We start from the raw sequence: 23,484 nt of genomic DNA on the forward strand, positions 1-23,484 counted from the left end.
GGATAAGGGTTGATGAGATGGATATGTGGTTAAATATTAGGAGAGGATTGAAAATAATTTTAGAATTATAATCTAATTAATTTGGAAACTCGTTCTTTCTTCATTAATAAATTTATTTTCATCATATAATTCACAAAAAAGTCACTATAAACGAAAAAAAAGAAATCCATATTTACGAAACTATGTTTTTAAATATTGTGGGCTATAAAAACATTTTATAGTTTACATTTTGGAAACGGATTTTCGTAAATATAAATGTCATTTTTTTTTTTTAAATAAATGTCGCAAAGTAATGATTTTAAAAAAAAATCTATTATTTATAATCATATACATTTCTTTTAAAATATTTAGTAATCAAATCTAATACTTTGTAATATAATTTAATATGGAGAAAATTATTTTTCAATAAATTTATTTTATTTATAAAAAATAGTCACAGAAAAACATCGAATATTAAATAAAGAAATGTGTTCTCCAACTAAAATGAATACGATTAAAAATAAAATGTTTTGTAGTCAACATTAAAAAATGTTTATAGTTCTTTATTTTTGAAACCTAGTTTCGTAAATAAAAAAATATTTTTATATTAGGAAATTATAGTTTTATAATGAAATATTTAAAAAGTTCATAATTGGATTTTTTTTAACAATCATAATTTCATACGATGTTTTTGTAATTTTCGTAATCGATTAACTTTTTTCACAAAACGCAGAAATACATTAAATATTTACTGAAATAAATTAAATGTGGTTACGATGACTTTCTCTACGTTTGCGAAATAAGAATAAAAACATATTTACGAAACTAAGTTTATATACAAAAGATATTAAAGTTTTCATTTTTGAAACGTAGTTTCGTAAATTTATATGATTTTTTTTAATATCTTAAGATTTAAGTTATAATGTTTCATCAATATTAAAAAGCAGTGATTAAACCGTAAAGTATATTTATTAGCCCATAATTCTTTTCAATATCAAACTAAACTGCAGTAATCTCCAAAATTGTCAATAAAATCCGTTTATGCAATTGTCGCCATTTTGAAAGTGGCGCTCACGTGGTATTTCCTTTCTCTTCTTTTTTGGTCATTATTATTTTTATTATTATTAATAATAATACTGGGAATAATTGTACTCCTGTTCTTTGTGTTATCCGTTATGGATCTAAATTATTATGATTAGTTAAGGAATTGCGCATTGCAGATTTGTATTCCACAAAGAACTAAGGAGTATGAGCAGATTGAAACGCAATCGCAGAACTCGATGAATGATTTTGTAAAAACAAAAACAATACATTTTTACCATTGTTAGGAAAATCATCGAGATTGAAGCATGGCGAATCCAGCAAGTAAGTTAAACCGTCTAGTTTTAGTCGTTGTTTATTATTGTTTATTTATTTATTGTTCTATTTATAGACGATTTATGTTCTTTGATATGACAGGGGCGCGTAGAAAAATGTCTTGCGCACAAACACGACATAACTATTAGAATGGACTCTAACTTTTGTATTAAAGTTTAATAATTAAACAAAAGACACTTTAAAATAAATTGAAAAAAAAAAAAAAGCTTTCAAAGTAGGTAGCAGAGTAACTTCTTGCCTTTGGTAACATTTATTTTGTTATGCATTTGTATTTTTTCACCCCCCCCCCTTTTGTGTATTATTGTAATAATACCCGAGTTTTAGGATGAAGTTGACTTTTTAATGGTCCCTAAAAAAAAATAATAATAAATCTACTCAAGCTATTTCTACAAAATTTAGACCCTTTTTTTCTTTTTTCTTTTTTAAACCCTAAACTAACCCTTATAATCTACGTTTTAGATTTAACTCCGCAAAACGCCGGTTTATTTCAGTTCAAATTATGTAGAAGCACCATATTGTAATTAATGGTTCTGATAAAAACAAAAATACAGCTAATACCGTCACAATTCGGTCAAAAATGTAATTTTCAACCAATCTGTATATTTTTTTTTATCTTCACTTTTGTTTAAATTTCGATTTTTTTTTTTTTTTTAGTCGTTTAGATTTCACTTCGACTAACTAACTCACGGTGCCATTTTTAAGCTGGTGGTTTTAAGTTACTGAGAAGGCATCGTTATGGAAATAGAAGCGCGCCGAAGCGCCTCAAAATACTTTAAAAAAAAGGAAGGGGGTGGGTCAATATGCATTGGTTCTTATTCACCCTGCAAAAAAATAAAAACTAGACAAAATACTGTGGTAAAATTTTACATTAAGGCCCGTCTCGTTCGTATATAACGAAATTTTTTTTTTTTGTGTAGATTTTGGTGTGCAAAAAACGAATCTGAAAACCGTTTCGTCGCAAAAAAATAGTTTTCATGAGATGAAGGAATTACTTTTTCGAAATGTTGGTGATCACTTTTCCATGTAAATTTAACTTAAAATGAGCACCCACTTTCTGGCCACCTGAGAGAGGGGCCAGGGGGCAATTTAGTGTTTATTAGCGAAAAAAAGTTTCGATTTTTTGTTTTTATCTTTCAATAAAGACATAAGGAAATTAAAAAATAAAATTTACCGTTTGTATGGTATTAACCCCTTAGCTCTGGGACTATTTTCCATTTCACAGCCTAGCCACCCTAGCCTTCGTTTACGCTACGCGCGAGCATAAACGAAGGCTGTTAAATGTGCACTCGCGTACCAAACTGCCTTGTCACAGTGTAGTATTGGCGAAAATTTAAAATTAGATGAAAAACAAGTAGTTTTCCAAATATTAAGCCATACAAGCCTATGTTATCACGGCTGGCCATTTTTGTACGCGCAAGCGCGCGACGGTATTAACCCCTGAACTCTGGGACTATTTTCCATTTCACAGTCTATCCTTCGTTTACGCTACGCTAGGTGTATCAGAATTTTTTTGTTGGGGGGGGGGGGTTGACACCCCTAACACGAAACTGCGAATAAAATATAAAAAAACTCGTAATTTCTCTTTTAAAAGTGGGTTGTTTATTTTCTTTATGGAATATACTTCCAAAATAAACTATTAAAGTTGTATAAAAAAAATAATAGAAATATTATTTTTTATTTAAAAAAAAAGTGTTTACAAAATGCTGGCACGCTTCCATGCAGCTATTTTTTTTTTTTTTTTTTTTTTACGTAATGAAATCAATTGAATTTTACGAGTTAAATATTTTTCAATTTTTAAACTTTAAAAATCTATCAAAATTTTTCTATTGATTCAATTTTTACGATATTTTCAGGGTCAATGTGAAATTTTATGCTCTTTCCAATAAACCGAATATACAAACGTTTTTTTTTTTAAATCCCCCCTCCCCATTTTGAAATGTCTATTTAAATTTAAATAATTGATGTACCAAAGTTTAATATATCACAAATTGAAGATAAAAGATCAATAAATAATATATTGTAAATTAAAACAAACAAAAAATGTTTTGTGGTAATGTACTTGTAAAGTCTAAAGTGTAAAACTTTTTTTGTTTTGTTTTGTTTAAACCATTTTTTTTTTTTTAATTGGATACCTATGTTCTGCTTATATTGTCAAGTAAGTAATGGACAATAACAATTTTTTTCTATTTCATTCAATATTTTCTTTTTTTTTTGTTTTTAGATATTTAAAGAAAAAATTTCACTAGACAAAAAAGAATGAAAATATAATAAATCAAAAATTTATGTATTTCTTTGAGAAAAGAAAAAAAAATTCCTGGAGTGTTTTTTTTTTTTTTTTTTTAATTTTTTTTTTTTATTTTAAGGAATAAGCTTATGAGTAAAATTTGACTATTTTTAAACTATGGGAACACATATTTCTTGAGGTACAAGTCTACACGCCTAACGCGAACGTGTGGTTTTTATGTCCTTTTGTTCATCCGTAGTTCAAAACAAGGAGAAAGATTACTTCTGGGTTTTCGAAAAAAGCGAAAAATGCTTCCATGATAGCGTGTTCTTCAAATGGTCGTTTAAAAAATTCTTTTATTTAAAAAATAAATGGAATTTAAAATATAAATATGGATAAATTCTTAACAATGAAGAATGTAACTACACATTGAATTGTTTTTTTTTTTTGTTTTTTTAAAAAATTTTTTTTAGGTAAGTGATTTTTTGGAATTTATATCGATTTTTTTTTTTTTTTATACTCGAAGGAAGAAAAATTTCGTTGGTTTTCTTCAAATCTTTTTTAAAAAAAGCTGATATATAAAAAAAAACAAATATTACATAACTGTCTATTAAACCTGTTATTTTTAAAAAAATTTGGTCTTTGCTCCTTTAATTGAAAAAAAAAATTAGGGTTTGAATTACATTTTTCAAGTAGTTATAAGCTTGTGAAAATAGGAAGTCGATTTATTCAAATTTCTTTTCATGCATTCTTAAAATCGGTTTCTGATACTGCTAACGTGATGTGTGAGCATAAATGAAGGCTGTTAAATGTGCACTCGTGTACCAAACTGCCTTGTCACAGTGTAGTATTGGCGAAAAATTAAAATTAGACGAAAAACAAGTAGTTTTCCAAATATTAAACCATGTAATTCTATGTTATCATGAATGGCCATTTTTGTACGCACAAGCGTGCGCACATGGCCTATTCGATTTTTACAATATTTTCAGGGTCAATATGAAGTTTTATGCTCTTTCCAATAAACCAAATATTTTGAAATGTCTATAAAAATTTAAATAATTAATTTACTCACCAATGTTTTATATATCACAAACTGAAGATAAAAGATCAATAAATAAAATATTCTAATTTAAAACAAAAAAAGTGTTTTTTTTTTTAGATTTACCTGTAAAGCCCAAAGTGTAAAACCTTTTTTTTTTTTTTTTTTTTTTTTAATGGAAGCTTATGTTATGTTTAGATTGTCAAGTAAATATCGGACGCTTACAGCAATTTTTTCTATTTCATTCAATGTTTTCTTTTTTTAGATATTTAAAAAAAAAATTCACTCAATAAAGAAGTGTTAAAATATATTAATCAAAAGCTCATGTATTTCATTAAAAGAATAAAAAAAAAAAATTGGTAGAGTGTTTTTTTTTTTTTTTTTTTTTATTGTTTAACGGCAAAAAAAAAAGTGAATGTGTTAATTTTTCAACTAAGGAGGCCCAAAAATACTAATTTTGGTTTACAGCACGCAATAGAAAGAGACATTAATTATTGCCCTTAGAAGCCACCGGAAGATAAACGCGGAGAACATCAGATATTTGTCTTCCTTTATTTGAACAGTGAAAAAAATCTGAGTTCGCGTTTTTTTGTAATCCTTGTTTAAAAAAGTATTTTATTTAAAAAGGACATGGAATATAAGTATAAATATGGATAAATTCTTAACAATGGAAGTACTCATTGAATAGTATTTTTATAGGTAAGTGAATTTTTTGGAATTTATATATATTTTTTATAATTGAAGTAAAATTTTGTTGATTTTCTTTAAATCTTTTTTAAAGAAAACTGATTTAAAAAAAAAAACAAATATTGCATAATTTGCTAATAGACCTGTTATTTTTTTTAAATTTTGGTCTTTGCTCCTTTAATTAAAAAAATAATTAGGGTTTGAATTATATTTTTCAAGAAGTTATAAGCTTCGAAAGACAGCAAGTCTAAATATTCCAGTGTTTACCACAAATTTTTAATGGCGATTTCTGACATTGCTGATGTAAGTGAGTCAGAAGTTTTTGGGAATTTTTGACATCTTTAACACAAAACTGCGAATAAAATATACAAAATTTGTAGTTTCTTTTTTTAAAGTGGGTTGTTTAATTTCTTTATCGAATATACTTCCAAAATAAACTATTAAAGTTTTTTAAAAAATAATAGAAATATTTTTTATTTTTAAAAAAAGTGTTTACAAAGCGCATGCGCGCGCTCATGCAGCCATTTTTTTTTTCTACGTAATGAAATGAATTGAATTTTACGAGTAAAAGTTTTTTCAGCTTTTTCAATTTAAAAAAAATCTATCAAAATTATTCTATTCGTTCAATTTTTAAGATATTTTCAGGTTTAATGTGAAATTTTATGCTTTTTTCAATAAATCGAATATAATATTCTTTTTTTTTAACCCCCCTCCCCCCCCATTTTGAAATGTCCATTAAAAAGTAAATAATTAATTTTCTCACCTAAGGTTTATATATCACAAATTGAAGATAAAATATCAATAAATAAAAAAATCTAATTTAAAACAAAAAAATAGTGATGTGCAAATTTACCTTTAAAGTCAAAAGTTTAAAACCTTTTTTAAAAAAACCACGTTGATTTTTTTTTTTTTTTTTTTTTTTAAGTGAAACCTCATATTTTGAAAATATTATCCTGTAAAAATTGGACACCTACATCAATTTTTTCTATTTCATTCAATGTTGTATTTTTTTTTTTTTTTTTTAAATAGATTTTTGAGAAAAAAAATTAATTGTATAAAGAAGAAATAAAATATTTTCAATCAAAAACTCATGTAATTCTTTAAGAGAAGAAAAAAAAAATGGAAAAATTTGTTGGCGTTTTTTTTTTTTTTTTTTTTTTTTTTTTTTTAAGTAAACTTAATTATTCAACTGAGAGTGAAATTTGATCATTTTTCAAATACGGTGACCTATAATTGACTAACTTGATTGTTGACAGCAAACAAATGCCAGAAATTCAAAGAGGAGATAAGACACATATCAGTACTTCAAATGTTTTCTTTATATATTTACTACCGGGAAATATATTTGGTCTAATGTGTTGTTTTTACGTTTTTGAAATAATTAACTATGGCAGTTTTCGGCCTTCGTATTTCTCAACTGGAAGAAAGAGATACAACTCCGTTTGTGAACATCTCATATGACAGTTTAAAATTGCTGTATTTTTGACTGGTCGACCTAGAGTTCAACAGCAACTTCTCGTGTGGTTTTGTGAGGATCGGCTTCAAATAAGGCTTTCAAATGTTCGTTATCAACTGCAGTTGGCCGGCCACAACTGTCTTCATCTTCAAGGCTCTCATCACCATTGCAAAATTTCTTGAACCACTGTTGCACCACATGCTCGTTAGTTGTTCATGGGCCAAATGCATCATTGATATCACAAGCTGTCTCTGCAGCTTTTCGACCTAGTTTGAACTGGAACAAGAAAATCGTGTGGATTTTAATTTTGCAGCAACTTCTCGTGTGGTTTTGTGAGGATCGGCTTCAATTAAGGCTTTCAAATGTTCGTTATCAACTGCTTCAAAATTATATATAACATGGCTATATATATATATATATATATATATATATATAACTACTTAATTTAATCACATAAAATTAATATACGAAAGTATAGATTTATGCGTAAACTTGAAGTATTTACTTCAAAAGTGCTCAATACGTAGGTAGAGCTAGTTAGTAATTTATAAAATATATATGGCGATTAATTCGGCATTTCTTCCACTCTAGGATCCTTCCTAGGATGAAACGCCGAATATCCAGTGTAGCTTAATCGCCATATATATATATTTTATAAATTACTATATATATATATATATATATATATATATCTGTCTCAATGAATTAATTCAGAAATCATATATAAAAATGAACATAGGTAAGAAAACGATATTGTTTTTGCAGAACCTAATACCTTCTAAAGTGACTGAAATTCAACTATGAACTTTAAAACAAATAGGTTATATCAAAGTCGACACTTATATTGTTACACATAAAAATTGAAATAATTACAAAGAATCACAATGGTTAACATTTGTTTAATTGGTTGAGGTGATGGGGGAGGAGGAGAGTGATCGGATTAAAATTCACAAAGAAGTTGGCCAGCGCCCTGGGACGGTCACAAACCACACCATTGCCAGGTTGGAGAATTTAAGAGCCGTACTAAATATGACCTTAGCCTTTGATCTTGACCTTGAAAAATGGTGTGCACCATTCCTAGGTTTAGTCAGGTTTAGTCATGATTGGTCCAGTGTTGTGGGCTGTAGGAGAGTTGTACACACAGACACACACACATGAACACTACTTTATTTATATATATATATATATATATATATATATATATATATATATATAGTAAAGATAGAGATACAATAATATTTAACTAATTGCAGCATGACAATTAGGTAGATAACATTGCTTTTAGTTGAAATTGACATAAAAAAAATAAGTAGATATGATTTTTTTTTTTTTTTTTTTTTTTTTTAATGAAAATTCAATTTTTTGGACTTTTTTCCTAATACTGAAGAAGAACCAAAGAACCTAAATATTTATCTTCATTTGAACAAAACAAATCATAAGAAGAACAAAAAATCCCCCCCAATATTTTTCTGTTTGTTATTCAAAAAGATAAATATTTATTCATGAAACTTACGAGATGCCTTCAATAAGTTTCCAGACTTTTTCGTATGGACACTTTTATTGATAGTACACACATGAAACTCTAGTCCCCTTCGAAGTAATAACAATACATTTCTTGTACCGCTCCAATAACTTATGGAAGGTTCTATGGAAGTTTTCTTGTGTGAGCATGTAAATGACCCTTGCCATAGCCCGCTTTCATCTCATTGTCTCATAACGACAGCCTCTAAGGTTTTCCTTGAGCTTAGGGAATAACCAAAAGTCAAAAAGAGCAAGATCTGTGTTAAATATTTTTGACTCCTAACGGGGGTATGACACCAATGATTTCGACAATCGTTTTTATAACCACAAGGTATAATAAACAACCGATGAGAAGCTTCCAAAGGTACTATAAAAATTGTCGAATTTTGGATTCAATCAGTTCGCCGTCACGAAACTGCATTTGATTTTTCGTCGCCATCTTTGTTACTAAGAATTACTTAACAATCAAGATCAGAACTGCACTGAATCTTCACTGCCATCTTTGTTCAACATAATGTCTCAACACTTAACAGTCTGGACTATAATGGAGGGTGAGGGACTGTCTTGATTCCCATCTTGGTCAAATAGTTTGCGACAAGGATGGAGTTGTGGACTGCGCTGTTGGTATAATCTTTGTGCAAATTTTCCACATCTTCAATTCGACACGCATAATTGTGTGTACAGTTCCCACACTGACATCAAACTACACTTAGTCTCTATAGATACACGACGGTCCTTATCCATGAAATTCTTTATTTGGCCAATCAACTCTGGTGCTCTGACTTCCTTATTCCTCTCACACCTCTCACAATCCCACACAGACCCCGTCTTCCTTGAATCTCTTATGCCATTCAAAAATTTTAATAAAAAAAAATTCTAGTGTTTTCAAAAGTTTTCTTTTTAATCCTACAAAGTTATGCTTTTAAGGGATGTGGTTAACTCTTATTGACCTATATTTTGTGTGTCCTCTTGTACTCCCCCTTTCGTACTCCCCTTCCCACTTTTTAAATTTGAGCTTGTGATTCCTGATAACTCCTCTTTTTTTTCTTTTTTTCCAGAACACAAGCTAAAACCAGTTCATCTGGATGATTGGTCGTCTCGCGAGAAGCTCTCGTTAGCATGTTCGGTCGTGAAAAACGGAGACCAAAACTGGTAAGAATATCCAGATTATTCGGATTATTTTGACTACTGTTCTCATCTTGAGTGTAATTTTCAGTTATAGTCAACTAACGTATTTTCTAATTTTCTGCGGAGTGCTACTGGACAAATCATTTCCGTCACTTTTATTATATTATGTATTGGATATGTTTTTTTTTATGATGTTTGAAATTTTGTTATTTTGATTTTAATAATTTTATTTTATAATTTCATAAACGTATTTATATATTTATTTGTTTGAATTTATATAAAATTCAAATCGGGGCTCTACATTGTGAGTGAAACAGTCGCATTTGCGAGTGAGTTTTCAAAGTGGTGACTAGAAATAATGAAACTCTTATCTTTTGGCAATTGTATTTCTTTCACTGACAATCTTCCAAAGCTCACTACTGAGCGAAAAATATTTTTTCAACTTTTTTTTTAACAAAACGAACAGAGTTAAATTATTTAAACAATAAAAGTTGATAGAACAGTATACTCTTTTCTAAAAATTTTTTTAACGAAGGCTGTTTAAAAAAAACATCTGAGGAAATTAGAATGTTTATACCTTCAAGTATCAATATAAAATTTGTTGTATATGTAGAATTATACTTAATAAAGTTTTTTCCATATTTTTTTAATATGTACATAATCATCACAGAACGAAGATGTCGTATTCCAAAAATCACGTTGGTTTGGCTAGTAACTCTTCTATTTGGCTAGTAAACGAAAATGTTTAGTTATCAAAGGTAAACTAAAGATAAATTTGTCCATAGAGCCTTGCAAATTAAAAAAATTATTTTGAAAATTAAAAAAAACAACTTATTTTTTATAATTTTATAGACATATATTTCTTATAAAATTACAAATAAAAATTTTTTTTTTTTAATTTTGTTATTAAAAGTAAAACAAGATTAATTGTGCTATTTTTATCTGTATAATTTTGTTAATCTTTATTGTATACTTTTCAATAATGTCCTTTTCTATTTTATTTCAATAAATCGCTTCACAATAGAAATACTGAAGAACAATAAAAGTGAAGGAATTGATTTGCCATGTCAGTGCTTCTGGTAGCGCTCTTCAGAAAATTAGGAAGTACATTAGCTGACTATAACCTTAATTTCAGAATGCTGTGGTCAATGTAACCTCTGATTTTCTTCAGGTGTAGCTTGTTGAACTTGGGAATCTGCACACAATTTCAAATGGAACCCTTTATTTAATCCACAGGTGTAGCAGGCTCTTGTTCCATCAACCATGACCTGGTAGAAAGTTAAAGCAATTTACAATTGTATTTTTACTATTGCCAACATTAAGGACGTCTCCCCGCCTGCAAAAAGTCAGATTCTCCTGGAAAATTTTTGGAGAAAAAAAAAATTATTGTTGTATTATTTAGACTACTATTCTCACAGAATATCGAACAGAACCCTTGGGTTTGTTTTACTATATACAGATTTGAAAAAGTGGTCAAAAATCAAATATATACAAGTAAATGTTACCAAAGGCAAGATAAGTTACTCTTCTACCTAACTGCAAAAGTTTTTAGTGGTTTTACTCACTTTAAAACATGTAATCCATTCGAAAATCATACAGTGTTTATCGGTATATTTGAAAAAGCAAACTTTTTAATTTTCTTTCTTTTTCTCTCCTTTTCCTTTTTCCCTTTTCTTTATCCCTTTTCTTTATCCCTTTTCTTTTTCCCTTTTCTTTTTCCCTTTGTTCTTTTTCTTTTTTTCTTTTTCCCTTTGTTCTTTTTCTTTTTTTCTTTTTCCCTTTGTTCTTTTTCTTTTTTTCTTTTTCTTTCCTTTTTTCCTTTTTCTTTCCTTTTCTTTTCCTTTTTCTTTCCTTTTCTTTTCCTTTTTCTTTCCTTTTCTTTTCCTTTTTCTTTCCTTTTCTTTTCCTTTTTCTTTCCTTTTCTTTTCCTTTTTCTTTCCTTTTCTTTTCTTTTTCTTTCCTTTTCTTTTTTCTTTTTCTTTTCTTTTCTCTCCTTTTCTGTTTTTCTTTTCTTTCCCTTTTTTTCTTTTCTTTCCCTTTTTTTCTTTTCTTTCCCTTTTTTTCTTTTCTTTCCCTTTTTTCTTTTCTTTCCCTTTTTTCTTTTCTTTCCCTTTTTTTCTTTTCTTTCCCTTTTTTTCTTTTCTTTCCCTTTTTTCTTTTTTCCTTTTTTCTTTTCTTTCCCTTTTTTCTTTTTTCTTTTTTCCTTTTTTCTTTTTTCTTTCCTTTTTTCTTTTTTCTTTCTTTTTTCTTTCCTTTTTTCTTTTTTCTTTCCTTTTTTCTTTCCTTTTTCTTTTTTCTTTCCTTTTTCTTTTTTCTTTTTTTCTTTCCTTTTTACTTTTTTCTTTTTTCTTTCCTTTTTACTTTTTTCTTTTTTACTTTTTTCTTTTTTACTTTTTTCTTTTTTCTTTTTTACTTTTTTCTTTCCTTTTTACTTTTTACTTTTTTCTTTCCTTTTTACTTTTTTCTTTCCTTTTTACTTTTTTCTTTCCTTTTTACTTTTTTCTTTTTTCTTTCCTTTTTTCTTTTTTCTTTCCTTTTTACTTTTTTCTTTTTTCTTTCCTTTTTTCTTTTTTCTTTCCTTTTTACTTTTTTCTTTTTTCTTTCCTTTTTACTTTTTTCTTTTTTCTTTCCTTTTTACTTTTTTCTTTTTTCTTTCCTTTTTACTTTTTTCTTTCTTTTTCCTTTTTGTTTCTTTTCTTTTTCTTTCCTTTTTACCTTTTTCTTTCCTTTTTCTTTCCTTTTTCTTTCTTTTCTTTTCCTTTTTCCTGCTTTCAATCTCATTAATAATTTCTATTTCTGTTTGTAGGGTGTCCGTCAGTCGTGCAATCAAACCATTTGCTGAAGGGGGTAATAGGCCACCCGATTGGTTCTCACAAAAGGTAAAAAAAAATTTTTAGCGTTATATATGCTTTCTTTTTTGCTTAAAATTTTTTTTTTTTTCATCCGGTTGTTAGAGATATGAATTCATCGACTGCCATTCATTCATAGACTGGATAGTGACCTATGTGCCTTACGATGGTAACCTGGTGGCTAAGCTATTCTTCCACTTTGATTCTTTTTTGGCTAAATGAAAGATCAGAGATCAATCAATCAGCCAGTCACATCATGCCCTAGATATTAGGATGGAATGCTGTCTGGGAACAGATCCCTTGTAACGTCATGTGGTGTGAATAGGCCATTTTGTATCGTTCCCTAGGCAATTCTTTCAATGTGACCAGATTACCTGTTATTTACTGGGGTCTATATAACTTGTTTATGTACGTATGTCTCTTTATGCGTGCTATTCTTTTGTGTGTGTCATAAATAGGATCTCGAGGCACGTACCTTTTTTGGTTCTTGGTTGGTGTCACCTCATGAGGATTTCAAAAAACACGACTTGATTTTATTGTTTGTAGAAGTTTTTATTCGGATTTCATCGCTGACGAGTAGCCTTGCATCGCTGAATCGATTCAGTTCTTTTTTCGTTTTCTCATCTTGAATCAAGATTATCCTGTTAACTCTAGACTAACGAACTGACAAACTCGAACTGAACTCTCTACTTGCATTTCTATTTATATGGATGTGTGTGTGTGTGTGATTTGTATGGGTGTGATTTGTGTGTGTGTGTGTGTGATTTGTGTGTGTGTGTGTGTGTGATTTATATGGGTGTGTGGGTGTGATTTATATGTGTGGGTGGGTGTGTGATTTATATGGGTGTGTGTGTGTGTGATTTATATGGGTGTATGTGTGTGTGATTTATATGAGTGTATGTGTGTGTATGATTTATGTGGGTGTGTGTGTGTGTGTGATTTATGTGGGTGTGTGTGTATGATTTATGTGGGTGTGTGTGTGTGTATGATTTATGTGGGTGTGTGTGTGTGTGTATGATTTATGTGGGTGTGTGTGTGTATGATTTATGTGGGTGTGTGTGTGTGATTTATATGGGTGTGTGTGATTTATATGGGTGTGTGTGATTTATATGGGTGTGTGTGTGTGATTCATATGGGTGTGTGTGTGTGTGTGTGATTTATATGGGTGTGTGTGTGTGAGGCTGTAATTCCTGTTAACCACTCACACCCAACATGCACTCACTGACCTGTCTCATAACACCAGGTGCACACTGTCAACGGAAGTCCCTGAATTTGATGTATGTCATTGGTAACCTTTGTTAATCCCTTTTTACTCCCTGGCACAAGTTGTGTTCGCTCAATACCGTGCTAACCATGTCATGACCTCCATAACACTGGAGTCTCATCGAAACGTTGTAGGTAATCAGCTTAGAAAGTAGTGTCAGTCACAGAAATGTTGATCTTTTTTTTTTCTTTTTGTACCAGGGATGTAAATGTTCCACTGTGATTCTATAGACATACCTTCCCAAAGTGTTAGGAAGTGATTCAAAACAGTAAAAACGTATAACAAAAAGAGGAAATAGTTGATCAGCAGGGCAAAAGTAAAGGAAGTGAATTTAGTCACCAAGGCACACAAAGGCGACCAGAAATAAGATGGTTAATCAAAGTGTGGTAGTGACTGGGACAAAAAGATTGGATATTAAAGGTCTAGATATTTCAGAGTTTACAGACACTTTAGCAGTGAGAGCGAGTTTTATGGCCAGTCTTGAGTTGACGACAGTTTGCAGTTGGCAGCTGTTAAGAACAGGTTGTGGCTTGGAGTAGATCAGGACAGCTTTGACAAACCCAAAATAACTTGACAGACAACTAAGATGTGGGTGTTAGCATTTGAAAGACCATTTTCTGTAGTGGTGTCACACACACACACACACACACACACACACACACAGAGTACAACTGATATCTAAAGAATGTGTCAGTCTGTGTTTTCTCTTGTTTTATATTTTGTTTTTACTTGTGAACCAGTGCTTGCTTCTTCAGCAGTCGCCAATCTGAGAGACAACGACACTGCCAGAACGGGAACGATGAGATGAAGAAGAAACTGATAGTAAACATTGTTATGGTTGAGAGGGAGCACATGGCTCACACTGATTTTTAGCAGAATTTTTTTTTTTTTTTTTTTTTTTCTTTTTCTTTTTTTTTTTCTTTTTTTTTTTCTTTTTCTTTTTCTTTTTTTTTTTCTTTTTCTTTTTTTTTTTTTCTTTTTCTTTTTTTTTTTTTTCTTTTTTTTTTTTTTTCTTTTTTTATCCAAAAAAAGTGGATTTCCATTTGAATCGCTCAAACCTCATATTTGTGAGTTCTCAGCATTTGGACCAAAATCTGTCTGTTTTTTTTTAAGAAAAACCTGATTTTTAGTCTTATGACGGTTCTCTTTGAAAATGCTAATTTTTCAATGAAGACTAAGACTTCAATCAATTCATAAAAAGGGAAAGGGAGTTATATGTTAGATGTTATTAGATCAAAGAATGACTTCCTGTTTCTTTCCTCATATGCACTCTGTCTATCCATCCATAGCCTTGAGCCCCTAAAGGGGCATAAGCCATCCACAACTTAGTAGATGCTTTTGTAGCGAGGAGTTCTTTTTTGGGGGGTGAGGGTGCTAGCCCCACACCCAATCTTCCCAGAAGGTACATAAATTGCCTAGCCTTCCCAAATACTCACCCATCTGGTACTGGCCAGACTCAACATTGCTTAACTTTGGTGATCTGGCAAGAATCGGTGTGTCAACGTGATTGTGCCGTACTATATGCACTCTGTGTCTTTCTCTTAACTTTGACTCTATTAGTTAAAACTGATCCTAGTTATTTTTGGAAACACATTGTTTTTTGTGCTGCCCTATCTCCACACATGCACACACGCACACACACACACGCACGCACACGCACGCACGCACACACACACACACACGCACGCACACCTCCCCCTCCCCTCCCTCAGGTTGGAAAATTTATGTTGATTTTCATCACCTGTTGAAGTGATGGAAGAATAACTTAATAAAAGCTGTCCATTCGCTTCGACATGGAACATTTAAGAAACTAAATCTATCTTGTTCTGTGCTCTGTTGACTTCCTGCCATGATGCAATTTCTTGTACATGAAGCTCTCATTCTAATCTTTAACATCCAGTTGAATTTTCCACATTTCTACGTATTCTAACCTTGTGTGAAAAATTCCATTTTTAACATTATTTTTACACACCGACACCCAACCTTGTTACACACGCTGGATTAGATCCCCGGATGAGAAAATACAATGTTTTTAAATCTAAAACTTTAGTAAGCTCCTGATAAATAAATCTGTTACAGGTTTTCTCATTTTTGTCTCTCTTTCTTTTTCTCTCTCTCTCTCTCTCTCTCTCTTTCTATATCTATCTCCCATTCTCTTTTTTCTCCATCTCTTACTTTTTTCCATCTTATTTTATTTCCCCTCTCTCATTCTCTCCTTCCCTTTCTCTTTTTCTTCCTCTTTTCCCACTATTTTTGCAACACTTGTTTTTAGTTTCAGACTTTTGTATATTTCCTTTCTTTTTTTTCTTCTTTTTTACCAAGTCATCGTTTATCAAGGCTCAAACCATTTGAGGATAACCTTCAAAGGTCCTGCAGCCTCTTTCCCGCCGAAGTGATGTCGCTGGCCTTTTTCTGCTCTATTATTATTTTCATGATCCCTCTCCTTGCCAAACTTTCACAAAACCCACTCAACTAGCTACAAAAACCATCAACAGTTCCCTCCCTCCTCACTCTCTATCTGTCCTTAAATCTAAATGCAGATTCCATGAACAAAGCTTCTTTCCTAGAACTGCCTGCCTGTGGAACACAGTTCCATTGGTCTACTTCCTAGCTGACTACAATATGATCTAATGTAAACAAGTTCTTGTTGAGCCCTTCCCTTAATCAAATTGCATTCAATCTACACCATTAATGATTACCAGACTACCACCTTATATCCATTAACCCTTATCCCCGAGTATAACGTGGCCATTACTTTTTAATTGTGTCGTTACACTTCAAACCTCTCAGACCTACACACTGTCTGGTACCGTCACAAAGTTCCAAACAAATAACAAAAAAAGGGAAAGAAATAAAAAATCTGACTCAGCATTTCTTTATGTGCAAATAGAAATACATTTATTAGTAGTTCTTCCAAAAACACTCATTTCATTATCTTTTCAAAGTCTTTACACACACACATATGCTTTTTAAAAGTGTCTGTCCCTGCCACCTGATACTGGTGCTAGCCAGCACTTTCTTCACCCACATATTCACATGTCCATCTTTCCCAGTGCGCACTTTGCTTCTCTTCTCGACCATGTGGTGTATTTTTCTCTCCTTTCCTTGTGATACACTTGCTAATTTGCATACCTGCTTTAAGTGCTGCTGCTGCTAATATTTTCACTAGCCAGCTATCCTTCAGCTGCTGCTGATTTTGTCACTCATCCATACGTGCTCTTTGGACTTTGATAAATGGAAACTCCCTTGTAAAAAAGAAAAAAATAAGTCAGGTGGGAATGTGTATCACAGTTGAGAAGCCCTTGCAAAGAAGTCTTATCCATGAAAACTCTGCCTGGCACTAGTCACATGGAGGAGAAAAGAATGTTGCTTATTTATTTATTTATTTAAGTTGTAGTAACTAAGACAAGTTCTTGCTATGAATGTTTTACACGGAGGAACCAAAGATTGGAGCTCAGTCAAGCACACAGCATAGAAATAGGTAATGCAAGGAAAAGATGAGATCATCTTTCGTAAAATTGCAGAGTTGATTTGGTACTTTCTGAAGAAAACAAATTTCTTTGAAATGGTAGAAAACGAGTTCTAGCTATGAATGTTTTTTTTTTTTTTATGGAAATCGCTCCAGACAAGACATGAAGCCACTTGAAGTAAGAAGCTCAAAAAAAAAAAATACTACTTCAAGGTCAAAAACTTGCCAAAGGTAAGAATAGAATATAAGATAAAAGAATATGGGCTTCAATTTTTTGTGGTAGTACCTGTAAGAACACAAGAACTGCAGTGAAATTAGTCGTAGATTGAGAGAGGATAACTAATTTGCGTGCAACACGTGTAAGACAAAGATAAGATAGAATAGATTCTGACCTAGAAAACAGCAGAATGTCAGAAACTTCACTCATGGAATGTGAGGACTAAAGGACAAAATAATGGAAGTGAGAGTTATGCAGCTGCTGAAAATAAACCCAAGATCAACTTTTTCCTATCCTTTTTTTTTTTTTTTTTTTTTTTTTTTTTTTACATAGAGGAACCAGACATTGGAGCACACCTTCCATGGAAATAAGGATAGAGGTTAGGAAGTGTTATAGTCAGCTAACATACTTCTTCCAGCATTGCTGCTACCGGAAGCGGTGACAAGGCAAATCAGTTCCTTCACTTTTATTGTTCTTCAGTATTTCTATTGTGAAGCGATTTATTGAAATAAAATATTAGAAAAGGACTTTATTAAAAAATATACAATAAAAAATTAATAAAACTATGAAATAAAAAATTAATAAAACTATGCAATAAAAAATTATAAAACTATACAATAAAAAATTAATAAAACTATGCAATAAAAAATTAATAAAATTATACAATAAAAAATTAATAAAACTATACAATAAAAAATTAATAAAACTATACAATAAAAAATTAATAAAACTATACAATAAAAAATTAATAAAACTATACAATAAAAAATTAATAAAACTATGCAATAAAAAATTATAAAACTATGCAATAAAAAAATAATAAAACTATGCAATAAAAAAATAATAAAACTATGCAATAAAAAAATAATAAAACTATGCAATAAAAAAATAATAAAACTATGCAATAAAAAATTGATAAAATTATACAATAAAAAATTAATAAAACTATACAATAAAAAATTAATAAAATTATACAATAAAAAATTAATAAAACTATACAATAAAAAAATTAATAAAATTATACAATAAAAAATTAATAAAACTATACAATAAAAAATATACAATAAAAAATTAATAAAACTATGCAATAAAAAATTCATAAAACTATGCAATAAAAAATTAATAAAATTATACAATAAAAAATTAATAAAATTATACAATAAAAAATATACAATAAAAAATTAATAAAACTATACAATAAAAAATTAATAAAACTATACAATAAAAAATTAATAAAACTATACAATAAAAAATTAATAAAACTATACAATAAAAAATTAATAAAATTATACAATAAAAAATTAATAAAACTATACAATAAAAAATTAATAAAATTATACAGATAAAAATAACTGTTCTTTATTTATACTTTTGATAACAAAATTAAAAGAAGAAATGTTTTTATTTTATTTGAAATCTTATAAAAAATATACTTTTATGAAATAATAAAAATTATTTTAATTTATATAATGTTTATGAAATAATAAAAATTAGTTATTTTAATTTATATAATAAATATATGTTATGAAAATATTGAAATCAAAATAACAAAATTCCAAATATCAAAAAAAAAACAAACCCATATCCAATACATAATATTCCCAAAATAGTTGACTTTGATTTTCTACCACCGCAGGAATTCTTGTCTTATTCTTCTATTTTATTTCAATAAATCGCTTCACAATAGAAATACTAAAAAACAAAAGCAAAGGACGCGATTTGTGACTGCTTCTGGTAGCGCTGCGCCGGAAGTTAGGAAGTACGTTAGCTGACTCTAACAACCAGTTAGGGTTAGCAATGTGGGAAATGAGATTCTCTTTTTTTTTTTTTTTTTTTTTTTTTTTTTCACGTTTACACATTTTTCTTTTTCTTTCCAGAATTGTGCCTTGCAGTATGCGGACTTATTGGAAAAAGTTGAAACTCCAAAGTAAGATTTTATCTTTATACTTAATTAACTAGCAGAAAACCCGTTCCAGAATCAGAGTAAACAATAAATATTGCATTAGTTCTATATTTTAATGTTTTCTTTTTCTTTCTTTGGTGGGATATAGTATGGTTTTGATGGTACTCCCTTAAATGGTAACGTTTACAAAAACAATTACCCTTTATGACTTGGTTGAAATAATTTGTTCAGTCGTAAATAAATTAATATAACTGTATAAATAAAGTGGGAATTGATTCAAATACGCCTTGTATATATTAGTTCAGTATCTGGGTAGATGCCAGGCATCTCCAGATTGCAACTGTCCATTGCTTAGATTCAGTATGCCGCCATCTAAAATTAGCAATAAATGTATTTAATCAAAGACGGTTCGTTGGACTGGCTCAAAAGGGGATCCCTTTACTACGATAAGGAGATGGTTATAATGGCTGCTCAAGACCAGGGATTGATGACCAATGCATTCAAGAAGGTGGCAGGTCTCACTAATGACAACAAATGTAAATTCTGCCACACGGAATTGGAAAGTATGAGTCCTCGAGTATCAAGTTGCAAGGTTCTTTTAGGGGATGGCTACTACACAGCGAGACATGATGGAGTATGTAAGTACATCCACTGGATCATCTGTAAAAATTAAACATCCAATGTAGCAGCAAATCCTAGGGACATCTATAAATATAAAAGCGAAAATGTATGTATGTATGTATGTATGTGTGTATATGTGTTTGCTTTTTCTGTATGTCTACAAAAGGCTTTTTTCAGAGAAGTGGTCGGTCGCTTCACAACTTTTTAAAACTTTTTATATCACATCTAAATCATAATATCTCAGAGTTAACAATGGAGCTTGCCTTTCTATTTAATTTGCTTGACTTCGGGAAGATAAATATTCAACATTTGTCGCTCGCCGCATGTAGATTAGTCTTTTTCCTATAATAAAAGCGACACTAATTCTGGCGGTATTTTCCGTCTATCAGCCGAAATGTCCGAAAGCAATCAGCTTTGATCAATGTGGAAATATTTTCCATATATCAAACAATTGCTATTCAATTTGGACAAGGGGAGCTGCCCCCCCCCCCCCTCCCACCAACATCTCGGTAAAATAAAAATAAAAACGGCGTTCCCGCAATAAATGAAATACTATCCCGCAGTCAAACTTGACCTCATTAAGTCATTAAAACGTGCACCTGCAAAATCTAAGTAAAGTTAAATAAATTCAAACGTGTTTCCGTTAGCATCTCATGGTGGCACAATGATTAACGTCATACTCTTTTTTTTTTTTCACACTTTAATTTCCAACTTTGCCTCAAGGGTTCGGGTTCGATCCTCATACTTACCTACCAAAACATTTTTTTTTTTATTTTAACCCCGCCCCTCACTCCCACCCCACCTGGAGTTTTGATTTATCCAAAACCACACACACCTCCAAACACCCGGGCAATGTGGGTATCCCTCGCTAGTCAACTTGAAAGAACAGTTGCAAATGACTTATATACCATACATTACAATCATGTAATCCCTACTTGAAAATGCTGCTGTCAAACCTGACATAGTTATATGGAATAAGGCAGAGAGAGTTGCAACCTTGGTTGAAGTGAGTGTTAATGTGTCCAAGTTACTTACCCTGTTGCTTATAATACATATTTCATAATTCACAATGTTCAATACCTTAGGATTTTGCCAAACGCATATTGTTGATATTCATACAAGCATTTTTAAAAAAAATATATTACTTTTCTTTATTAAATATTTTATATCTAACTTATTTTAAAAGTTTTTTAGGAGAGCATGCAAGTTCAGGTGGGTGCACTTTCTAAATGGTAAAGTTTCCAAAAAAAAAAATAATGTACCCATTTTACTGAGCATGTTTCTGAGAATATATATTCCAAAATTCATTATGATTGCTTTTATGAAGAAAAAAAAAGGGGGGGGGGGTAGAACGAGAAATGTGGAAAAGACTGAGAGACAAGGGGAGAGAAATAGAGAGATGAGGATATATATATATATATATATATATATATATATATATATATATATATATATATGAGAGAGAGAGAAAGAGGGGCAAAAAGAGAGGAGGAGAAAGAAAGGAAACAAACTTAAGAATAAAAACTTTATATGTATGTACTCCCTAAATATTAACATTAAAAAAAAAAAAAATATATAACTTCTCCAATTTATAATGATGCACTTATTAGTTTAGAAGACTACCTTATACACAAGAACCCATAACAGATAAAATCATTGCATTGAACAGGTTGCCTGAACCAAATTTGTTACATACATGAATGTGCTGTGATCAACAAGATTCTCTCGGACGTTTTTTTTTTTTTTTTTACATGGGGGGGGGTCACCACTTATCAAGGCCCGAAGGCCACTCATGGATAAGGGTTATTGTGTGTACAGTAATCAATGAGATAGTATTGTAGCAATCATTAGTATTGGGGGTTTTGATAGTGTCTTACTTAAGGGGGCAGTTTGTCAGGAGTTTGTTTATGTTGGACTTGAAGACGTCCAAGTTGTAGTCAGGTGGGAAATAGGCAAGCGGCAGAGAGTTCCACTGGCGTGCAGTTTCTAAGAAAGAAGCTTTGCTCATGGAATCTACGTTTGGATTTAGGCACAGATAGAGAGTGGGGAAAATTATTGACAGTAGTTTCAGCCAGTATAAACTGTATTCAGGCCGTATAAACAAAAAGTTATTTTTGTGTTAAAATGAATATGAGACACTTTTTATGATTTCAATATAGATTTATTTATACATCAAAATAAAATTGACAATTAACATCAGAGCATGGTGGAGGTTAGTGGAGTAGGATGGGTTTTCAGAACTCTGTCGACCTGTATTTATCGCTCTGTGTCTCTGCCCTCTCTTTCCTTTTTATTTGTAACGATTGACCTGATAACCTTTTTCTCGCCAACTTTGTTTATTGTTTCCCAAACTCTCTGCGTAAGAGTTCCCATGTCGATTATTTTCGCCAGCTTTGTTTATTGTTCTTTTGCTGGTTTTGGTCTAACCCATTTTAATATCAGTTAGCTTTCCTGGCCGATTGACGTCATCTTGACAAATTCCTTTTCCGATGATCCCAGGTATCAGGCCCCATGAATATAGGTCACTTTATTCCTGGGATTGACGTCATCATGATGCATTTTCCCCTGACTGTCCCAGCTCACTCCCGGGACCATGAATTACAGATCACCTTATTCTTGGGATTAACTCACTGTGTTTTGGTGATTCCTAGGACACCTTCTCTGTAACAGATTGACTCTTTCCCTCCCGAGGTCTCTATCCTCCACGGTCTAAGGAAGATTTTCAAGTTGTAAGCCAGCGTCTTCTATCAATAATTTTGTGTATGTTTTAACAGGTCTTCCGACTTTAGTGGTTCTGTGTTTAGAATCCTACAGTACCACATTCTTGACAACCTTATCTTTTCTTCTGTAGCAATATCCGGCATATCGTGTTTTTCTTTCTCCCATTACTAAAGAGATTTTGGGCAACTGACCATACCATACATGGTTGGGTGTGTTTTCCGGTTCAAGGTTAACACTGCCTGGAGCATTCTAGTGTAAGTTCCATCTAACTTAATTTCAAGTTTTTTTACTGAGAGGCCATGCTGATGAACCATAAAGCAACTTCGTTTTCACTTCTAAAAAAGTTTTTCTTTATCTAATCCGAAAGGGCAGATTTCCATATAACTTTCAGCCATTATACAGATAAACACAAAATAAAAATCAATTCTAAGTAACATCCTTCAGGAGGTTGAAAGTTCAGTCCTCAGTGCAGGCGATACTAAGAACAGAATTGCAAATTATTTAAGATGGCTGACAGAACAAGAGCATGCTACTGTCATATGATTAAATAAACAGCTCTGTTCAAAATTACATGCAAATTCATGAGTTCAACAGAAAGATTCAAGAGTTGTAATGTAGCTGTTACACTCAGACTGTGCTCGTTACACTTCAAACCTCCCTCGGACCCCCCACGCCGTCTGGTACCATCGCAAAAGAATGAATGAACAAAAATAAATAAATCTAACTCGGCTGTTTTTCTGTTTTAGCAAAAGGCATTTATTGCCGTTACTTTCCAAACAATGTTTGCTTCTTGTTTTTTTTTTTTTTAATTTATTTTTACTCTTCACTGCCATGATATTAACAAAACCCCGCCATCTTGATACCAGCTTAAAAGTTTCTCACTACCACCATGATGGGCTCACATGTCCATCTTGCTCAGCTCATACTTCTTTTGACCTCACACTAACCATAGCCAGCCATTTCTCGCCTTCGACTTTACATGTCCATCTTTACTGGCAAGCATTTTACTCTCTTTGATATGTGTTGTCC

General features: G+C 31.0%; 1 protein-coding gene across 4 annotated transcripts in view; it reads left to right on the forward strand.

Moving 5' to 3' along the window:
* Nucleotides 1–1,048: 1,048 nt before the first annotated feature.
* LOC145267077 (bromodomain-containing protein 8-like) overlaps nt 1,049–23,484 on the forward strand; it is an 81,183-nt gene continuing 58,747 nt past the window's right edge. For all 4 annotated transcript variants that reach the window (XM_080123043.1, XM_080123045.1, XM_080123044.1 and 1 more), the window contains exons 1-4: nt 1,049–1,344; nt 9,342–9,435; nt 12,218–12,290; nt 19,088–19,137. In XM_080123043.1, coding sequence (XP_079979169.1) covers nt 1,329–1,344; nt 9,342–9,435; nt 12,218–12,290; nt 19,088–19,137 — 233 coding nt within the window. In that variant the 5' untranslated portion in view covers nt 1,049–1,328. The remainder of the gene's footprint in view (nt 1,345–9,341; nt 9,436–12,217; nt 12,291–19,087; nt 19,138–23,484) is intronic.

Source organism: Euprymna scolopes, chromosome 42 (assembly GCF_053919585.1).
Source record: "Euprymna scolopes isolate OS-2025 chromosome 42, ASM5391958v1, whole genome shotgun sequence".
Classification (NCBI taxonomy): domain Eukaryota; kingdom Metazoa; phylum Mollusca; class Cephalopoda; order Sepiida; family Sepiolidae; genus Euprymna; species Euprymna scolopes.